This window comes from Saccopteryx leptura, chromosome 1 (genome assembly GCF_036850995.1).
Source record: "Saccopteryx leptura isolate mSacLep1 chromosome 1, mSacLep1_pri_phased_curated, whole genome shotgun sequence".
Taxonomy (NCBI): Eukaryota; Metazoa; Chordata; class Mammalia; order Chiroptera; family Emballonuridae; genus Saccopteryx; species Saccopteryx leptura.
In genome coordinates this window covers 177,472,327-177,488,541 of record NC_089503.1, presented here as the reverse complement: position 1 = coordinate 177,488,541, position 16,215 = coordinate 177,472,327, and the positions used below count along the sequence as shown (strand labels likewise).

The following is a 16,215-nucleotide window of genomic DNA, read 5'->3' as shown; positions in this document are numbered from 1 at the left end:
TGGTCAAGAGTACATGAGATCTCTCTATACTGTGTCTTATAATAGTGTACTACAGGCAAATCTACAACTATCTCCAAATGAAGTTTAAGCACATCCACAAACAGTGAGTTGATAAAATTCTGAAAACAGAAAAGTAATTTTTCATTAAAAATCATCATCTTGCCTGACTGGGCGGTGGCGCAGTGAATAGAGCATCAAACTGGGATGCGGAGGACCCAGGTTCGAGACCCTGAGGTCCCCAGCTTGAGCACAGACTCATCTGGTTTGAGCAAAAGCTCACCAGCTTGGACCCAAGGTCGCTGGCTCAAGCAAGGGGTTACTTGGTCTGCTGAAGGCCCACAGTCAAGGCACATATGAGAAAGCAATCAATGAACAACTAAGGTGTCGCAATGAAAAACTGATGATTGATGCTTCTCATCTCTCTCCCTTTCTGTCTGTCTGTCCCTATCTATCCCTCTCTCTGTCTCTGTAAAAAAAATCATCATCTTACCCTCCATTATCCACCTTCTGATGTATCCAGTCAAAAGTCCCAGGGAACTTGTATGGATTGCTGCTGATAATACAGCTTTTAATTGTTCTTCCTATACAAACATGAAAAAAGGGGAAGAAATTAAATGATTAAGAACATGTGATCTCAGAGGTAGCAAGTTCTAGCTCAGAATATAAATTGTAAAGGCTTAAAAGTCATTATGACACACTAGGATAACTATCTAAAAGACAATAATGAGGTTTGGTAATGATGTGGAAAAATCTAGAATCCGCACACTGCTGGGTGGGTATATAAAATGGTAAAGCCCACTCTGGAAAACAGTCTGGCAGTTCCTTAAAATAAAAATGACCATATCACCGAGCAATTCAACACCAAGAGAAATGAAAACACATGACCAGACCAGAACTCTATATAAAGCAGCATTATTCCTAATAGTCAAAAACTGTCCATCAACTGAAGAATGGATACATAAAATGTGGTATACTCATACAGAATATTAGCCATAAAATGAAGTACTAATACATGCTATGACATAAATGACCCTTGAAAACATAAGCTAAGTTAAAGCCAGCCACAAAAGGCCATATATTATTAGGATTCCATTTATATGAAATGTCTAGAACAATTAAATCTATAAAGATAAAGTGGATTAGTGGTTACAAAAGGTTGGGGAGAGAGAGAAGGGAAAGAGGTGATGGCTAATGAATCATATACCTTAAACAGGTGAATTGTACAATATATAAATTATATCTTAACAAAACTTATTTACAAAATCATTATATAAAGATGGTATAAGTCAACAAGGACAAAGAGAAGGCATCATGAGATTAAGACAGCTCAACAAATTTTTGAAAAGCAGTAATGAATAGGGAAAATGCGGCTTTTTAGCAGTGTGAAGAAAACCATGTCCTAAAGTCCCCACAGAGAGGAACTAGGGATGAGAATAGAGCAGTTTGGCTCTCAGAATCTTATTAGGTTACATTCTTGGAAAAATAGGTTCAGAGGAAAGTGGAGAGAATGGGTAGTCAAACATGATACTGAAAATCGGCAACAGATTAAACCAGAACATGAAACAGTCCCACACTTCTGTTACCCTGCAGCAAAACACTGTGGAGGTCAGCCTGACAGATCTTTGTAAAAACTGAATGACCCCAGAAAATATCTGGGTTCCCTAATGAGAGGGTGCACATCCAATCTATCATCCTAACGAAGGCCTCTGGATGAACTCTACCCACATATATGAGTTAGTTTATCATCTCTTACTGACTCACTTAACATATAAACAGATGACTAAGGACCATCAAATATTTAAGAACAGCCATTGGTGCCCTGGCCGGATAGCTCGGTTGGTTAGAGCAGTGGTCCCCAACCTCGGGGCCACGGACCGGTACCAGTCTGTGGGCCATTTGGTACTGGTCCACAGAGAAAGAATAACTTACATTATTTCCGTTTTATTTATATTTAAGTCTGAACGATGTTTTATTTTTAAAAAATGACCCGATTCCCTATGTTACATCCAAGACTTTTGACGCTTGTCTCGGTCACGTGATACATTTATCTGTCCCACCCTAAAGGTGGGTCCGTGAAAATATTTTCTGACATTAAACTGGTCTGTGGCCCAAAATAGGTTGGGGACCACTAGGTTAGAGCATCGTTCAGAAGTGCAAAGGCTGACGGTTTAGTCCCTGGTCAGGGCACGTATAGGAACAGATTGATATTCCTGTCTTGTGCTCTCTCCCTTCCTCTCTCTAAAATCAATAAACTTAAAAAAATAAAAATAAAAATGAGGATAGCCATTAGCATCAAAAAGACTAAAAGCAATAAACTGATTTGATTACTAGGAGAAAAAAGATAATGCAGGGAAATGAGTAAACTTTAAGATCACTATGAAAAATATGAAAAAATACTAACTCACAGAAATTTTTAATTAGATCCAAATTTTAAAAAATCTAATAGGAAAAAAAAATAAACTCCTAGAAAATAGAGCCAGAGACAAAAGAGATTAACTGCTAGAAAGTAGAGTTAAGTTAATAGAAGATCAATTCAGGACAGCCAACGTTTGCCTAATGGGGTTTCATAAAGAGCAAAAACAAATTGAGGAGTTAAGAAAAGAAAGAGAAAGAGAGAGAGAAAGAGAAAGAGAAAGAAAAGAGAAAAGAAAAAAAAAGAAAAGAGAGAGAGAGAGAAGGAAAGAAAACGCTAAGGTTGTGTGAATGATAGCCTAGGCAAGGATTTTTTTTAAGGCCATTTGAGAACGCTAAGAAAAACCAAAAGTTATAAAGAAAAAAATGTTAACATAGATCACTATGTAGTGAATAAATATTTATACAGAGACAATATAAGAGGGAGGGAAAGGAAAGGAAAAAACTCTGATAACAATAGTATTGAATGTTTCTACTTCTATGAAATTACTAAATGTCAGGTGTTAAACCACGAGCAGCAATATTTACACTGAATCTGATATTTAAAAGGCTTTCCCACTTTTTGTTATATATCTATAATTGTGTAAATAACAAGTCAAATACTGCTTAGGCAGAAAGAGTTAAAACATTCTCTCTTTCTCCATGGGAAAAGTGACCCATGGGATCGCTTTACTCTAGCATATTTTACTAGCAAATACTGAGTTAAAATAAATATGAATTATGAGCTATGACCAGGCATCTCCTGATGGGTAACATATACTGGGGTCTAGGAAAACTGTGAGTAGACTATAACTACCACTAAGAAGGTAAGATTTTGGCTTCCATAACTGAGTCTGAGTCCTATTAACTGTCTTGTTCTGCAGGAAATTGGTATCTTTACTAATAGGTTTTCACAAGATACTTATTTCTATAGTGCAGTGGTTCTTAAAACACTGGATCAGAATCACAGCAAGGGCTTTATTAAAACTCAAGACTGCTGAGCTCTATTCCTGGAGCTATTTAGTAGCCCTAGGGTAGGAACCAAGAACATGCATTCTAACAAGTTCCCAGTGAAGCTGATATCAGAGACCACACTGTCGCTACATACAATGAGATTCAAAGTCAATATGGTTTCCACTCTTGCACCTACGCTGTTCTCTCCGGGAGCTGGAAAATGGACCCTAGACTATTATAATGACTTCCACTCATGACATGCCTGATATAGCCATAATGTGTTTCCTGTCCCATATCCTATGCCAGGCGTCCCCAAACTGCGGCCCCCTGAGGCCATTTATCTGGCCCCCCGCCGCACTTCCGGAAGGGGCACCTCTTTCATTGGAGGTCAGTGAGAGGAGCACTGTATGTGGCAGCCCTCCAACGGTCTGAGGGACAGTGAACTGGCCCCCTGTGTAAAAAGTTTGGGGACCCCTGTCTATGCAACTAAGTGAATTTGGTGCCAAGTTATGGCCTATTAGGTCCTGGGAGTATGAATTTTAAGCCCAATCCAAGATCTTAGTTAATGATCCTGCAGAGCAGGCACTGTATTACTTAACAGACTTTTGCAGAAATTACCTAATAGATTTTTATGACAGAGAGCAAGAGAGTGAATAACATATAACACAAAAGCAACAAAGTTAAAAATCATCTTACTTGACTTAAACTGGAAGGATGAATATCAGTAAGTCTTGGTGAGAGAAGGCCAGCCACAAGACATCGATTATAACCATCTGAAATGACTTCATTGAGAAATGGTCCCGATTTCTTTAAAAAAGTTAAAGTCTGTAACAGATGGAGCAATAAGATATCAATCACTTCTCAACTCAAATAACCAAATTTAAGAATATTTAATAAACCCACTACTCTACTTTTCAATAACATGTTGAATAAAACCACAAATACTGAAATGGAAATTGTGGAAGACCGCATTTCTGAACTTCTTTGAAGGAGAAGTGTTTTTTGGTTCTTGAGCTAAACCGAATACTTCCTAATTATAAATAATACTGTCGATAAGGATGTTTGGGGTAGCTTATATTGGTTTTACCTTTTCTAAAGCTGATAGGCTAGTGATAGATCTAATGAAATGAACATGTGTGCACACACACACAAACACAACCTGCAGTTGATTCCTCTTGCTCTAATAAAAAATGGGATCTGAGATAAAGCATAAGTATGGCATTCATCCATATCTAGCTGATTATCACTTAAATGGTTTGTCACTTCGATGGTTCCGTGGAAAGGTATTTTTCACCACATTGCCATCACCCACTCTATGCCAGGCATGGCACCACTGTGCTAGGTACCTTCTTTGCATTACTTTAATTATTCATAAGCTTTCTGAGAAGAGAATTCAGAAGAAGGATAAAAGAAAATGTGGTAAGGCAATGATGTACTTTGCTCTTTTCCTTGGGGTTCAAGTAGCTAACATCCACAGAAAGCTGCTAAAAACATCCCAATACCTCTCATTAACCTAGTAAAAGCTACCATAAGTTTAAATCCATGATTCAACTTAAGTTCAATAAGAAACACTGCCCACATTGTTAACTGTTACCTACCTTCTTCTGAAAGCCAGTACAAGATACATGAACAACTCCTGAGTTTAACAAGCAAGTGGCATCTAAAAAAAATTTTAAAAAATCCACTTATATATTATATTTGAGATGGCATTGAAATAACAAAATTTATCTTAACAGATTGCTAGCCAAAGTATAGAATTATTACATATAATAAACTTTAAAATAAATTTTCCAGGTTTTTCTATCTCAAGACACCAAACCTTATCATAAATGCACTAAACATGAAATATTTAATCTTTTCTAAATTTAAGTGTTAATTTCTTCATAAAACATACGTATTAAATTTCTCATGTACATGTATATATCAATTTCCAAAGTTATCCTACATTAGCTGACAATGAGATATGAATAAATACTACTATAAACACATACATATTCTCTTGCATTTTACTTTTCTCAAAAGGTAATGTTAGGGAAATACATACCAAAATTATAAGAACTTGGGTTAAAAAACTGTTCAGGAGGTGAATATGATGGACAAACTCCTCGACTTAAACTTCTCTCGTGTACAAATACATCCAAGATGTAATGTGGAGACATCCTACTTACAACAGAATCCAGTGACCATAATGCAAAATAAGAGCAATTATGCAGATACTCTCCAGATCTAAACGAAAATTTTACAAAACTGTTAAGTCACTGAACTGCTACACATAAAAATACCAACAGAGAGAGAGAGAGAGAGAGAGAGAAAGAGAGAGAATTGTACCTTAACGAATCTGGCATTTGTGCATGATACCAACGGTTTATGTCAAAAATTCCCAAATATACAGAAGGCTTTCCTTGTCCATACATATTCACTTGCCAGGTAAAGACTGAAACACTAGTGTCAGGAGACAGAGCTAAAAGAAAAACAAAAAACACAAAAAAAATAGAATACAAAAGTAAAATCCCTCAAATAATAGTATAGCAAGATTTTCTCATAAATTAGTACTTGATTTAATTTACCAAAAAGCATTCTATTGTATTTTGTAAGTAGACTCATTCAGTTGTACCTTGTTTTTCTATTTCAAGAACACCTTTATTTAAAAACTATTCATTAGAAAAGTTATATTCTGGCTCGCTTTCAGTTAACACCTTAGTAACTTTGAAGTGTCAGAGATAGAAAGTAGAAAGTGATTTGAATGAATAATCTGCCAAGAATGGTATATAGCTAGTACCAGAGAAGATCAATACCTAAAATGGATGCCCTTAGGCCTTTGAGCTTAATTCTTTAGAGGAATTCTGGTTGAGAAGGACTGATGTACATGGTACATGGTAAAAGGGTAAAAAAAAAAAAAAACCTGGATGATGACTATGGAATGAAAAAATAGGAACAAAGTAGGAGAGAGACAACAGAAGAAAAGAGGAAAGTAAAAATGTGAGATACAACTAATGGGAAATATTACAAGATGCAAGTAGGGAAGAAAAGAGTTTGATGAGTCTGGTTTTGACATGCTTGATTGGATGTGATATCAGGATGAGTAACAGAGATGTGGGGAGGAGGACAGAGATCTCTGGGGTGGATGAGCTAACCATGAGAATGAATCCCAACAAGAACGCAAACACAACCAGAGCTCTAGTGAGCTTTCCCAGAACTGAATGAACCTATGACATTAGAATATATAATCCTGATAGCCACCCTTTGCAAAAGGTGTAACTTTATTATCTCACTCACAGGCGGAGAAGCAGAGGTTCAGAAATGCTAGTTTGTCAAAGGTCAAAACTAGTGACAAGAGCTGGTATTTGAATCCATGTTAAATTCTAAAATATTCAGTATGTGCAATTTTATGCCAGGATGTTTACTAGGAAGAAGGAATCACACTAGAGGAGACAGAAAATATTCAAGGCAACCAAGGCATGTCCTGTCATGTGTCTCAAAAAAATACAAAGAGAGAAATGTTCTTCGTAGACTATTATTCACAGTAGCCAAAACTAGACCATTTTGTCTGTTTTCTGACTTAGATTAAAACACAATAATCCCTCATTTCCTTAACCTGTTCAATTCTTGAGTTCTACATAACAATATGAAGAATAAATACCCAGTATCTCATACATACCTGGATAAATGCCTTAACTAGTATTCCAATTTTTTAACTGCAAGAAGTGAAAATGCTAGAAACTGGTAAGTTTTCACAAATTTTAAATCAAAATGAACGTTAAATCAAGCATTCACATGACATATAAGAGTACTTTTAACTAACCTTCACTTATGCCTTCCTCCCTGTCACCGTGAGATCGAAATTTCTCTATAGTCTGGCATCCCAACAGTTTAGTATTACTAGTCTGTCCCCTCAAAAGAAACATGCCACCTGTGAGGTCCAGTGTGTACCTTTCTTCACAGTATTCTAACCCCTGAAAGAGAATATGTATAAAAATCTTTAACTTAATAGGATTCTAAGCAAAGTCATAAATGTTCTCTAAACTTAAAAGATTCACACAATATAAAGAAGTTTTAAAAAGTTAAACCATGAAAAGAATGTATCACAGAAAGGGGTTCTAAAATTTTATATAGCATGAAACTCAAAAGGCTAGTTATTTTAATCTCTCAAAAATAACTAATTACCAATAAATCTTCTAGAGCTGTTATCAGACATGGGAACATTCAAGCACTATCAGTTGGAGTGTAAACTGGAGTAACTGGTGAAATTAAATATACATATACGCTAGGCCAGCAAACCTACTCCTGAGTTCTCACTAAAATTCTTGATCTAGAATGTTAAGATATTTTTGCTCATCAATCCCTTTAAGAATCTGACAAAGGCTACAAAACTTTCCCCAGGAAAACGCGTAACAAAAATGCCACACAGCCTGACTGGTGGTGGTGCAGTGAAAAGAGAGTCAACCTGGGACACAGAGGTCCCAAGTCAAAACCCCGAGGTCGCCAGGCATGAGCATGGGCTCATCCAGCTTGACTGTGAGGTAGCCAGCTTGAGCTCCCCCCCTCCTGTCTCTCTCCTTTCCTGTTTCTCTTCCCTCCTATCTCTCTCCGTCTCCCCTTCTGCTTCTTGTTTAAAAGGAAAAAAGCCACATGTAATTCAGGGACTCATGAATTCCCATCCCTATACCCTCAAACACTAGGTTAAGAAAATATGCTCTAGAGCAGGGGTCTCAAACTCGCGGCCCGCATGTGGCCCACCGAACAATTTTGTGCGGCCCGCAGACTAATCCACGAAGTTCAAAATATTTTGGATAAAATTAAGTAAGCCTAGGGGCCTACTTGTATTTTTCATTTCTCTAGCATCCTAGCTAGATATTAGCTTAGTTAACAGCAGTTGTGATGCGAACTACAGTTTCTGGTCGTTTTGTGACACTGAGTAAACTGCATGTACGATTGTGCTTGTACTGATTTTTTTTTGTTTTCAACTGCAGTGAGAAAAGTGTTGCGTAACAGTTGCCTTTTGTAGACCTAGTGCGGCCCGCCGAATGGCTGTGATCTTGCTCTGCGGCCCACATGCTGAGTTGCCCTGCTCTAGAGAATGGAATGAGAGGGTTGACCAAATATGGCTTTTAGCAGCACCCCAAAATTTCGTCAAAAATTCAGCCAGAAAAAGTCATACGAAAGGCTAGATGCATTTAAGCCTCTTTTGCAATTGTCAGTGACAAGACTATTTAGACAATATTTGATATCTTGTACCTCCAGCAACTGTCCTCAGTTTTAGCCCAAATAAACTTTTACAAATAAAAAATGTTTAAAAAGACTGTTGATAAAGTCACACCATGGATGGGGTTATTTCCCTGGGTACTATGTAGGCCACAAGCCAGTTTCATACACACCCTCATTTTAGAGGAAAGAGATACTGGAGTGCTAAGACTGCCATGCTGGCCAAACAGCTGCTATGCCACTAATCCCTCACCTATAGATTACTCTTCCCACTATATTATGAATACAGTCCTAACTTGAATATAAAAATAACTTTTATTATCTTAAAGTAACAACTTAAAATAAGTGAACAATAAACAAAATGGTAATATGAAGCCATACTGCCATACCAATTACCTCATATAAGATTTGTCCCGATGCCAAACAGTTTCTATCACCAAAGGCTAGCTGAAGCAGATGCAAACTCAAAACATCTCCTTCACTGAAAGAAAAACAGATTAGTTTTCTTTAATACTTCTCCTGAATATCACATTAATTACATTAAGCATCTCTTACTGTCCAAATCAATTTAATTTGCACACAATATTAAGTGTATGGGATAAAACTTAGGTCACTGTGAAAAACTGTTTTCTTTGGTTGTTTTCACAAAATATAGTCCTTTAAAACAAAAACTGATTTTTAATTTTGATCAATTTACTTAGCCAATGGTGTTTGCATGCTATAGGTCAGTGATTTTCAACCTTTGTTTCTCACATACTCATAAACTAATTACTAAAGAAAAAGGGGCCCTGACCTCTTCTTCTTTAGTAACTAATTTATTTGTGCCATGAGATGAAAATGGTTAAATTTAGTCAGGGGCACTGACCTTAGTAATCAGTGTGTGTTTGTGTCATGAAAAAATAAGGTTGAAAATCACTGCTTTAGGTGACACCTTACATAGCAGAGACTTTGCCCAGGATTCCTTCTCCCCTTTTCAATAGGTATGCTTTAGTAAGGCCTATGGCTGCCTAAAATATACTACATTTCCCAGCTTCCTTTGCAGCTACAGTATACCCAAGTTCTGGCCAACAGGATGTAAAAAGAATCATCATTACAGAAAAGTTTTTGGCTTTGCTCCTTTGTCCTTGGCTCTTTCTTTCCTCATCCTCCATATTATTAGGTTTTAACATAAAATGTAGATATTGCCCTATACCCCTGGTCGGCAAACTGCGGCTCAATAAGAATATAAATCAAAGATACAAATCAACTCCGTAGAACTGAAGTACCCATGCAGTAGGTATTAAAAGCACAGATTTCAAAGTCACATTGTCTGAATTTGAATTTTTCTGCTTACTAGCTTGATATTTTTGAAAACATTGCTTTTACGTGGCTTTCAGGATACCACATTCTCCTCATGTTCCTCATGCTTCATTGTCTTTGGTCCTCTGCTGGTTTTTCTGCCCTCTTATTCTCAATCTCCAATATTTCTTAAGTATAGAAGGTATGCAAGGCTCAATCCCCAGCTCTCCTCTTTTCTCTAGCTAGTCTCATTCTGAGGCAAGTGGTTTCCAATCCTGTCTGCCTATTACTTGATCACTAGAGGAGCCTTGAGAAAATACTAATGCTTAGGATCTACCACCAGAAATTGATGTAATTCATCTAGGGTAGCCAGACTAAATTCAAACACTTACTGTATCCCCACCTACACACCCTGTATAATAAAACCAGATCTACTTTTCTGGCTTCACCTATGATTACTCCACAATCTACTCTTACTGATCTTGCTTCTCCCAAAGACATTTTACAAAGGCCTTTGGATTCTTTCCCCTAGTTCTCCCCATGGCTCTCCCTACTATTTGCCCCAACCAATTTCATTCAAAACTTCCTAACTACACTATATAAAACAGCAGTTCCCTACTCCACCATACTCTCTATCTCCATTCCCAGCTTAATTTTTCTGTCTTACTATCTGAAACTATATTAAGTATATGTACTAATATATTGTTTTAGTGTCTTTCTCACTAAAATATAAAATCTAGAACAGAAATTTGTTTTAGGCACTGCTACAGTCTCCAGAACAGTTACTAGCATACAGCAGATCCTTAATAATTTTGAATAAAAAAACACGTGGACATAAAGCAAAGACAGCCTCTTAAAAAACCAAAGAGTAAACAGAATAAAACCAACATTAAAGGGAATACCAGTCAGGTTTTCATTTACTTTTCAATTATTACAAAAATAATTGCAGTTGGCCCTGGCCGGTTGGCTCAGTGGTAGAGCGTCGGCCTGGCGTACAGGAGTCCCGGGTTCAATTCCTGGCCAGGGCACACAAGAGAAGCGCCCATCTGCTTCCCCACCCCTAACCCTCTCTTTCCTCTCTGTCTCTCTCTTCCCCTCCCGCAGCCAAGGCTCCATTGGAGCAAAGTTGGCCCAGGCTCTGAGGATAGCTCTGTGGCCTCTGCCTCAGGCGCTAGAATGGCCCTGGTTGCAACAGAGCAACGCCCCAGATGGACGGAGCATCACCCCCTGGTGGGCATGCCGGTGGATCCCGGTCTGGTGCATGCGGGAGTCAGTCTGACTGCCTCCCCGTATCCAACTTCAGAAAAATACAAATAAATAAATAAATAAATAAAAATGGCAGTTTATTGTAATTGATAAACACTATGGCAACAATTTAAGATCTATAGCCATGTAATTGTGTAGTGATATAGTCATTCTATGGTGATTCTTTTCTCCTTTTATTTTGTTCATACAATCGCTGATAGGCAGGGGCAAAAGAGACAACATCACCTGTCTTTCTGATACACTTATAATCTAAATTTACATTATTTTAATATATTTATAATAATGATTAGGTGCTACAGTATTCAGTGTCCAGGGGGATAAAAGAAGAGATTTTGTTATCAAAGACTAGAGGTCCACAAAAATACGATTCCCCTCAAAAAATCTCACATCAAGCCCTGGTGAGTTGGCTCAGCAGTACAGCATTGGCCTGGCGTGTGGAAGTCTCAGGTTCGATTCCCTGTCAGGGCACACAGGAGAAGCGACTATCTGCTTCTCCAACATGTCCCTTCTCCTCCTGCAGCCATGGCTTGAATGGTTCAAGCAAGTTGGCCCCTGGCACTGAGGATTGCTCCCTAGCCTCACCTCAGACGTTAAAAATAGCTCTGCTGCAAGCAACAGAGCAATACCCCAGAGGGGCAGAGCAACATCCCAGGTGGGCAAAGCATTGCCCCACAGAAGGCTTGCTGGGTGGACCCTGGTCAGAGTACGTGCAGGAGTCTGTCTCTCACATTAAAAACAAATAAATAAAAATCTCATAATAATGACAAATGTAATTTAGGAATTAATAATGTAAATTAAAAACTAAATTAAACCTGTCCTAGTAAAAGAATATTTAGAGTACTATAAAGTGATTTAAAAATCTTTAGAGAATTGTTCCCATTTGTTAACTATTCAATGTGTTGTAGATAATAAAGATAAATAAATAAGAGGCATCACATTAAGAAAAAACAGAAAACACTATTCTGGCTGTTATTTTAAACTGATTCATTTGCACTTAAAATACATATATTGCTCAAAAAACTACCTCAAAAAAAGACTAAAATCAAAATAATCAGAAGCAGATAAAGTTCAGATAGCTTTGTGATTATATTAACAGAGAGAACACCGATTTTAAGAGGAAACCCTTCTAGACTTTAGTGTGAGAATTTACAAAAAGTAAAAGAAAAAAATCCACACAAAGAATAATAAATTTAGCCTGACCAGGTGGTGGCACAGTGGATAGTGTTGGCCTGGGATGCTGAGGACCCAGGCTCGAAACCCCAAGGTTGACAGCTTGAGCACAGGCTCCCAGCTTGAAGCCTAAGGCTACTGGCTTGAGCAAGGGGTCACTGGCTTGGCTGAAGCCCCCCAGTAAAGGGATATATGAGAAAGCAATCAATAAACAAATAAGATGCTGCAACAAAGAACTGATGTTTCTCATCTCCCTTCCTGTCTGTCTGTCCCTGTCTGTCACTCTCTCTTGCAAAAATAATAATTTAAAAAACTATCATCAAAAGAGATAGTATTAAAAGAAAAAATAAGTAGAATACAAAAACTGTTTAGATAAAGGTGCCACCCTCATTCTCTACCACACAGAGCTTTCATAAGCCACACTCCTCAATGCTGCTGGCCCATATTACACTCAGGTGAATGGAAATATGGATTTGACCCAATGAGGGGGTATCTCAATAGCTGTCCCTATTATTCTCAGTTTTTCTCTAGAACTGACAAATCATTTCTTCATTCATTGACTTACCACTGTTTAAGGTAGAACAAAACTTCACAAGTGGGAATATCTAACACAAAACCCAAACTGTCCACAAATCAGGTACATAAAATCTAAGGAAGGATGAGACTTCAGAAGAGCAAGTACTGGAAGCAGTGAGTTACCAAGATCATGGCATTAACACCACTTTATAATGAAACTAATTTCACTGATCACCAAAAAGAACTAAATACTTAAGAAAAAGAAAAAATCAATATGTACACTGTTCTAGCACTGGAAATGAACAAACTTACCCAATTACACTGAAATGTAAAAACTTACAAATTAAACTGAAATGAAAAATTTCTCTCTAATTGTAGCTGAAACAAAATTAGAGCTTATGACAGGAAAAAAATTAACCAAAATAACCCTAAAAATATACTGCAAAAGGCCAGTAGGACTAGAAAACAGAGTAGCGTTAAATGAAAATGAAGCATACAAAACAAAGAGAACAAAGGAATGAGATTGTAAGAGAAAAAAAATGTTCTTACTAGAGAACACAGAGGGCCATAAAAATTGCCTAAGGTTATAACAGGTTGACTGCTCATCTGAATTGGCTTACTTTTTTTTTTTTTACAGAGACTGAGGGAGTCAGAGAGAGGGATAGATAGGGAAGACAGAAACAGAGAGAGATGAGAAGCATCAATCATCAGTTTTTCATTGCCACACCTTAGTTGTTCATTGATTGCTTTCTCATATGTGCCTTGACCGCGGGCCTTCAGCAGACCGAGTAACCCCTTGCTCGAGCCAGCGACCTTGGGTCCAAGCTAGTGAGCTTTGCTCAAACCAGATGAGCCTGTGCTCAAGCTGGCGACCTCGGGGGTCTTGAGCCTGGGTCCTCCGCATCCCAGTCCAACGCTCTATTTACTGCGCCACCGCCTGGTCAGGCTGAATTGGCTTACTCTGACATAACATTGAAAGCACACACAATTTCTTTCTTACTGATATCTGAGAATTATTCAAACGTGTAGAAATAATCATATAACTTTTTAAATCATTTCAACTACCACTCACTAATTCACTGAATTGTTGCTTTCACTTAAAGACAGCGTAGTACAAAATACAAAGCTTTCCAAAAGAATAACTACTGCTCCATTTTTCACAAATCCTTTTAAAAAACCACATATATCATACTTACCTATCTTGTGTAGACTGAACAGCCCACAAGTAACAGCAATTACGAGGATCATTCTCAGGTTCTTGAAAAGTAACAGCATATACAGGAACCCTTCCACCTTCCAATTGTGTGTAGTACCTATACAGACACAAATATTAGTATACTTCACTTTTAAATTATAATTATGTGAAAAAAAGAAGGTGCCTCAAGGTAAAAATATGAGTTAGAGCAACCACTGTTCATATAACCATCTTATCTGCAAAAATACATAAGGTACAAGACATCAAAAAATGGGCACAGCACCCGACCCCAAGTTAGAACTGAAAGTTAAGATTACTAAAGCACATACATACATGTATGTGTGAACCAGCCCTTCCAGTACATATAAATGTATGCCACTGTGTACTGCTCCCCAGTAAGACGCACTCCAGAAAGAGATGAAACATTGCTACAACACTCCATTTCAACTTCCTGGGTTTAAGAGTCAGTTTTCTCATTACTAAGACAAAATGAGTTATAATGTGAAGTTACCATAAACCCATTAAAAAGCAAAATTAGACAAAAGATGATAATGCCAGAGAAAATACTGTAAGAGCCAGATTCTCCCGGTCCTTCCCCTCAGGAGCAATTCAAAGACAAGAGCTGGTAAAAAGTTATCAGCAAAGAGAGTGGAGATGGACTTCCCAGAGGGAGCTAGAGAAGAGAATCAGCACTGTCAACACTGGTACTTTACAGGAAATGTGAGTTTGAGGAAGTGCAAAGTTAGTGTTTACCTAAGGGGCTTGTAATACTCTATTATTATAAAAGAACCCAACAGTAAGAAATGGGCTTGGTTTGAGATGAGGGAATCTTATTTTTCACCTCTTCTTCCCTTCAATTCAAACTTGGTAAGTAGGGACCAATTTGTTGGCAAGAGTAGCAGTAGAAAATTAAAAGGGTGACTATTTTGTTGACTCATTTGCAAGATAAATTAATCAAAATAACAGTCCAATATATCTTGAAAAAAATGAAGAATATTAAATTGACAAAAAGACATTTACTTAACTCTTAATAGAGATTAAAAACCTATAATGCCTCTTTGCTACCTCCCTCAAAAAAGGGTTAATTCCTTAGCAATTTTAATACCATATATATTAATAAAAAGTATCGATATAATTATATTCGGGGGAAATTTTTCACAGCATAAAAATTTTAAAGCCGTACTTTATAACTTTGATTTTTAAAAAAGCCTTTGTTTTTCTGTCAACTGAGAACTGCTACTTTATATATATTTACATACGGTTATGAAGAAAGTACTTTGAAAGAATTCATACCATATAAATATGTGGTTTACCTTTAGCCATGCTTTACTAGCAAACTGAAATGCCTTTTAAATATTCACTGAGGCCCTGGCCAGTTAGCTCAGTCAGTTAAGAGCATTGACCCAAAATAACAAGGTTGCATGACCCAAAATAACAAGGTTGCAAGTTCGATCCCTGGTCAGGGCACACACGATACCTCGTCAGAAGCAGCCAATGAATGCATGACTGAGTGGAACAACAAATGGATGCTTCCCTTCCCCTTCCTCTCTCTCTCTCTCTTCCTATCAATGAATTTAAAAAAACCCAAAACCAGCCCTGACCAGATAGCTCAGTTGGGGTGTTGTCCTGGAGTGGGAAGGCTGCCAGTTAATTTCCCGGTCAGGGCACATATAGGAACAGCTCGATGTTCCTGTCTATCTCACTGCCTCTTTCTTTCTCAAAAAATAATAATAAGTATACACTGAAAGACAGATAGCTCAGTCGGTTAGAGCGTCGTCCTGATACTCCAAAGTTGTGGGTTCGATCCCCGGTCAGGGCACATACAAATAATCAATCAATGAATGCATAAATTAAGTGGAACAAATCAAAGTTTCTCTAAAATCAATCAATAAGTATGCACTAAATCAACCTAAATTCATGTGCTAATTCATTCCTTTATTATATCAAGTCATGATTTAATACCATCAAAAGTTACTCATTGGGCCCTGGCCGGTTGGCTCAGTGGTAGAGCGTCAGCCCGGCGTGCAGGAGTCCCGGGTTCAATTCCCAGCCAGGGCACACAGGAGAAGCGCCCATCTGCTTCTCCACCCCTCCCCCTCTCCTTCCTCTCTATTTCTCTCTTCCCCTCCTGCAGCCAAGGCTCCATTGGAGCAAAGTTGGCCCGGGCTCTGAGGATGGCTCTGTGGCCTCTGCCTCAGGCACTAGAATGGCTCTGGTTGCAACAGAGCAACGCCCCAGATGGG

At 37.9% G+C, this 16,215-nt stretch overlaps 1 protein-coding gene across 2 annotated transcripts in view; it reads right to left on the bottom strand.

Moving 5' to 3' along the window:
• Positions 1–16,215, bottom strand: part of AHCTF1 (AT-hook containing transcription factor 1) — a 77,722-nt gene that overhangs the window by 39,117 nt on the left and 22,390 nt on the right. For both annotated transcript variants that reach the window (XM_066381554.1, XM_066381564.1), the window contains exons 6-13: positions 13,974–14,090; positions 8,944–9,028; positions 7,148–7,298; positions 5,674–5,806; positions 5,390–5,571; positions 4,944–5,005; positions 4,042–4,170; positions 491–581 (exon numbers count right to left, since the gene is read on the bottom strand). In XM_066381554.1, coding sequence (XP_066237651.1) covers positions 491–581; positions 4,042–4,170; positions 4,944–5,005; positions 5,390–5,571; positions 5,674–5,806; positions 7,148–7,298; positions 8,944–9,028; positions 13,974–14,090 — 950 coding nt within the window. The remainder of the gene's footprint in view (positions 1–490; positions 582–4,041; positions 4,171–4,943; positions 5,006–5,389; positions 5,572–5,673; positions 5,807–7,147; positions 7,299–8,943; positions 9,029–13,973; positions 14,091–16,215) is intronic.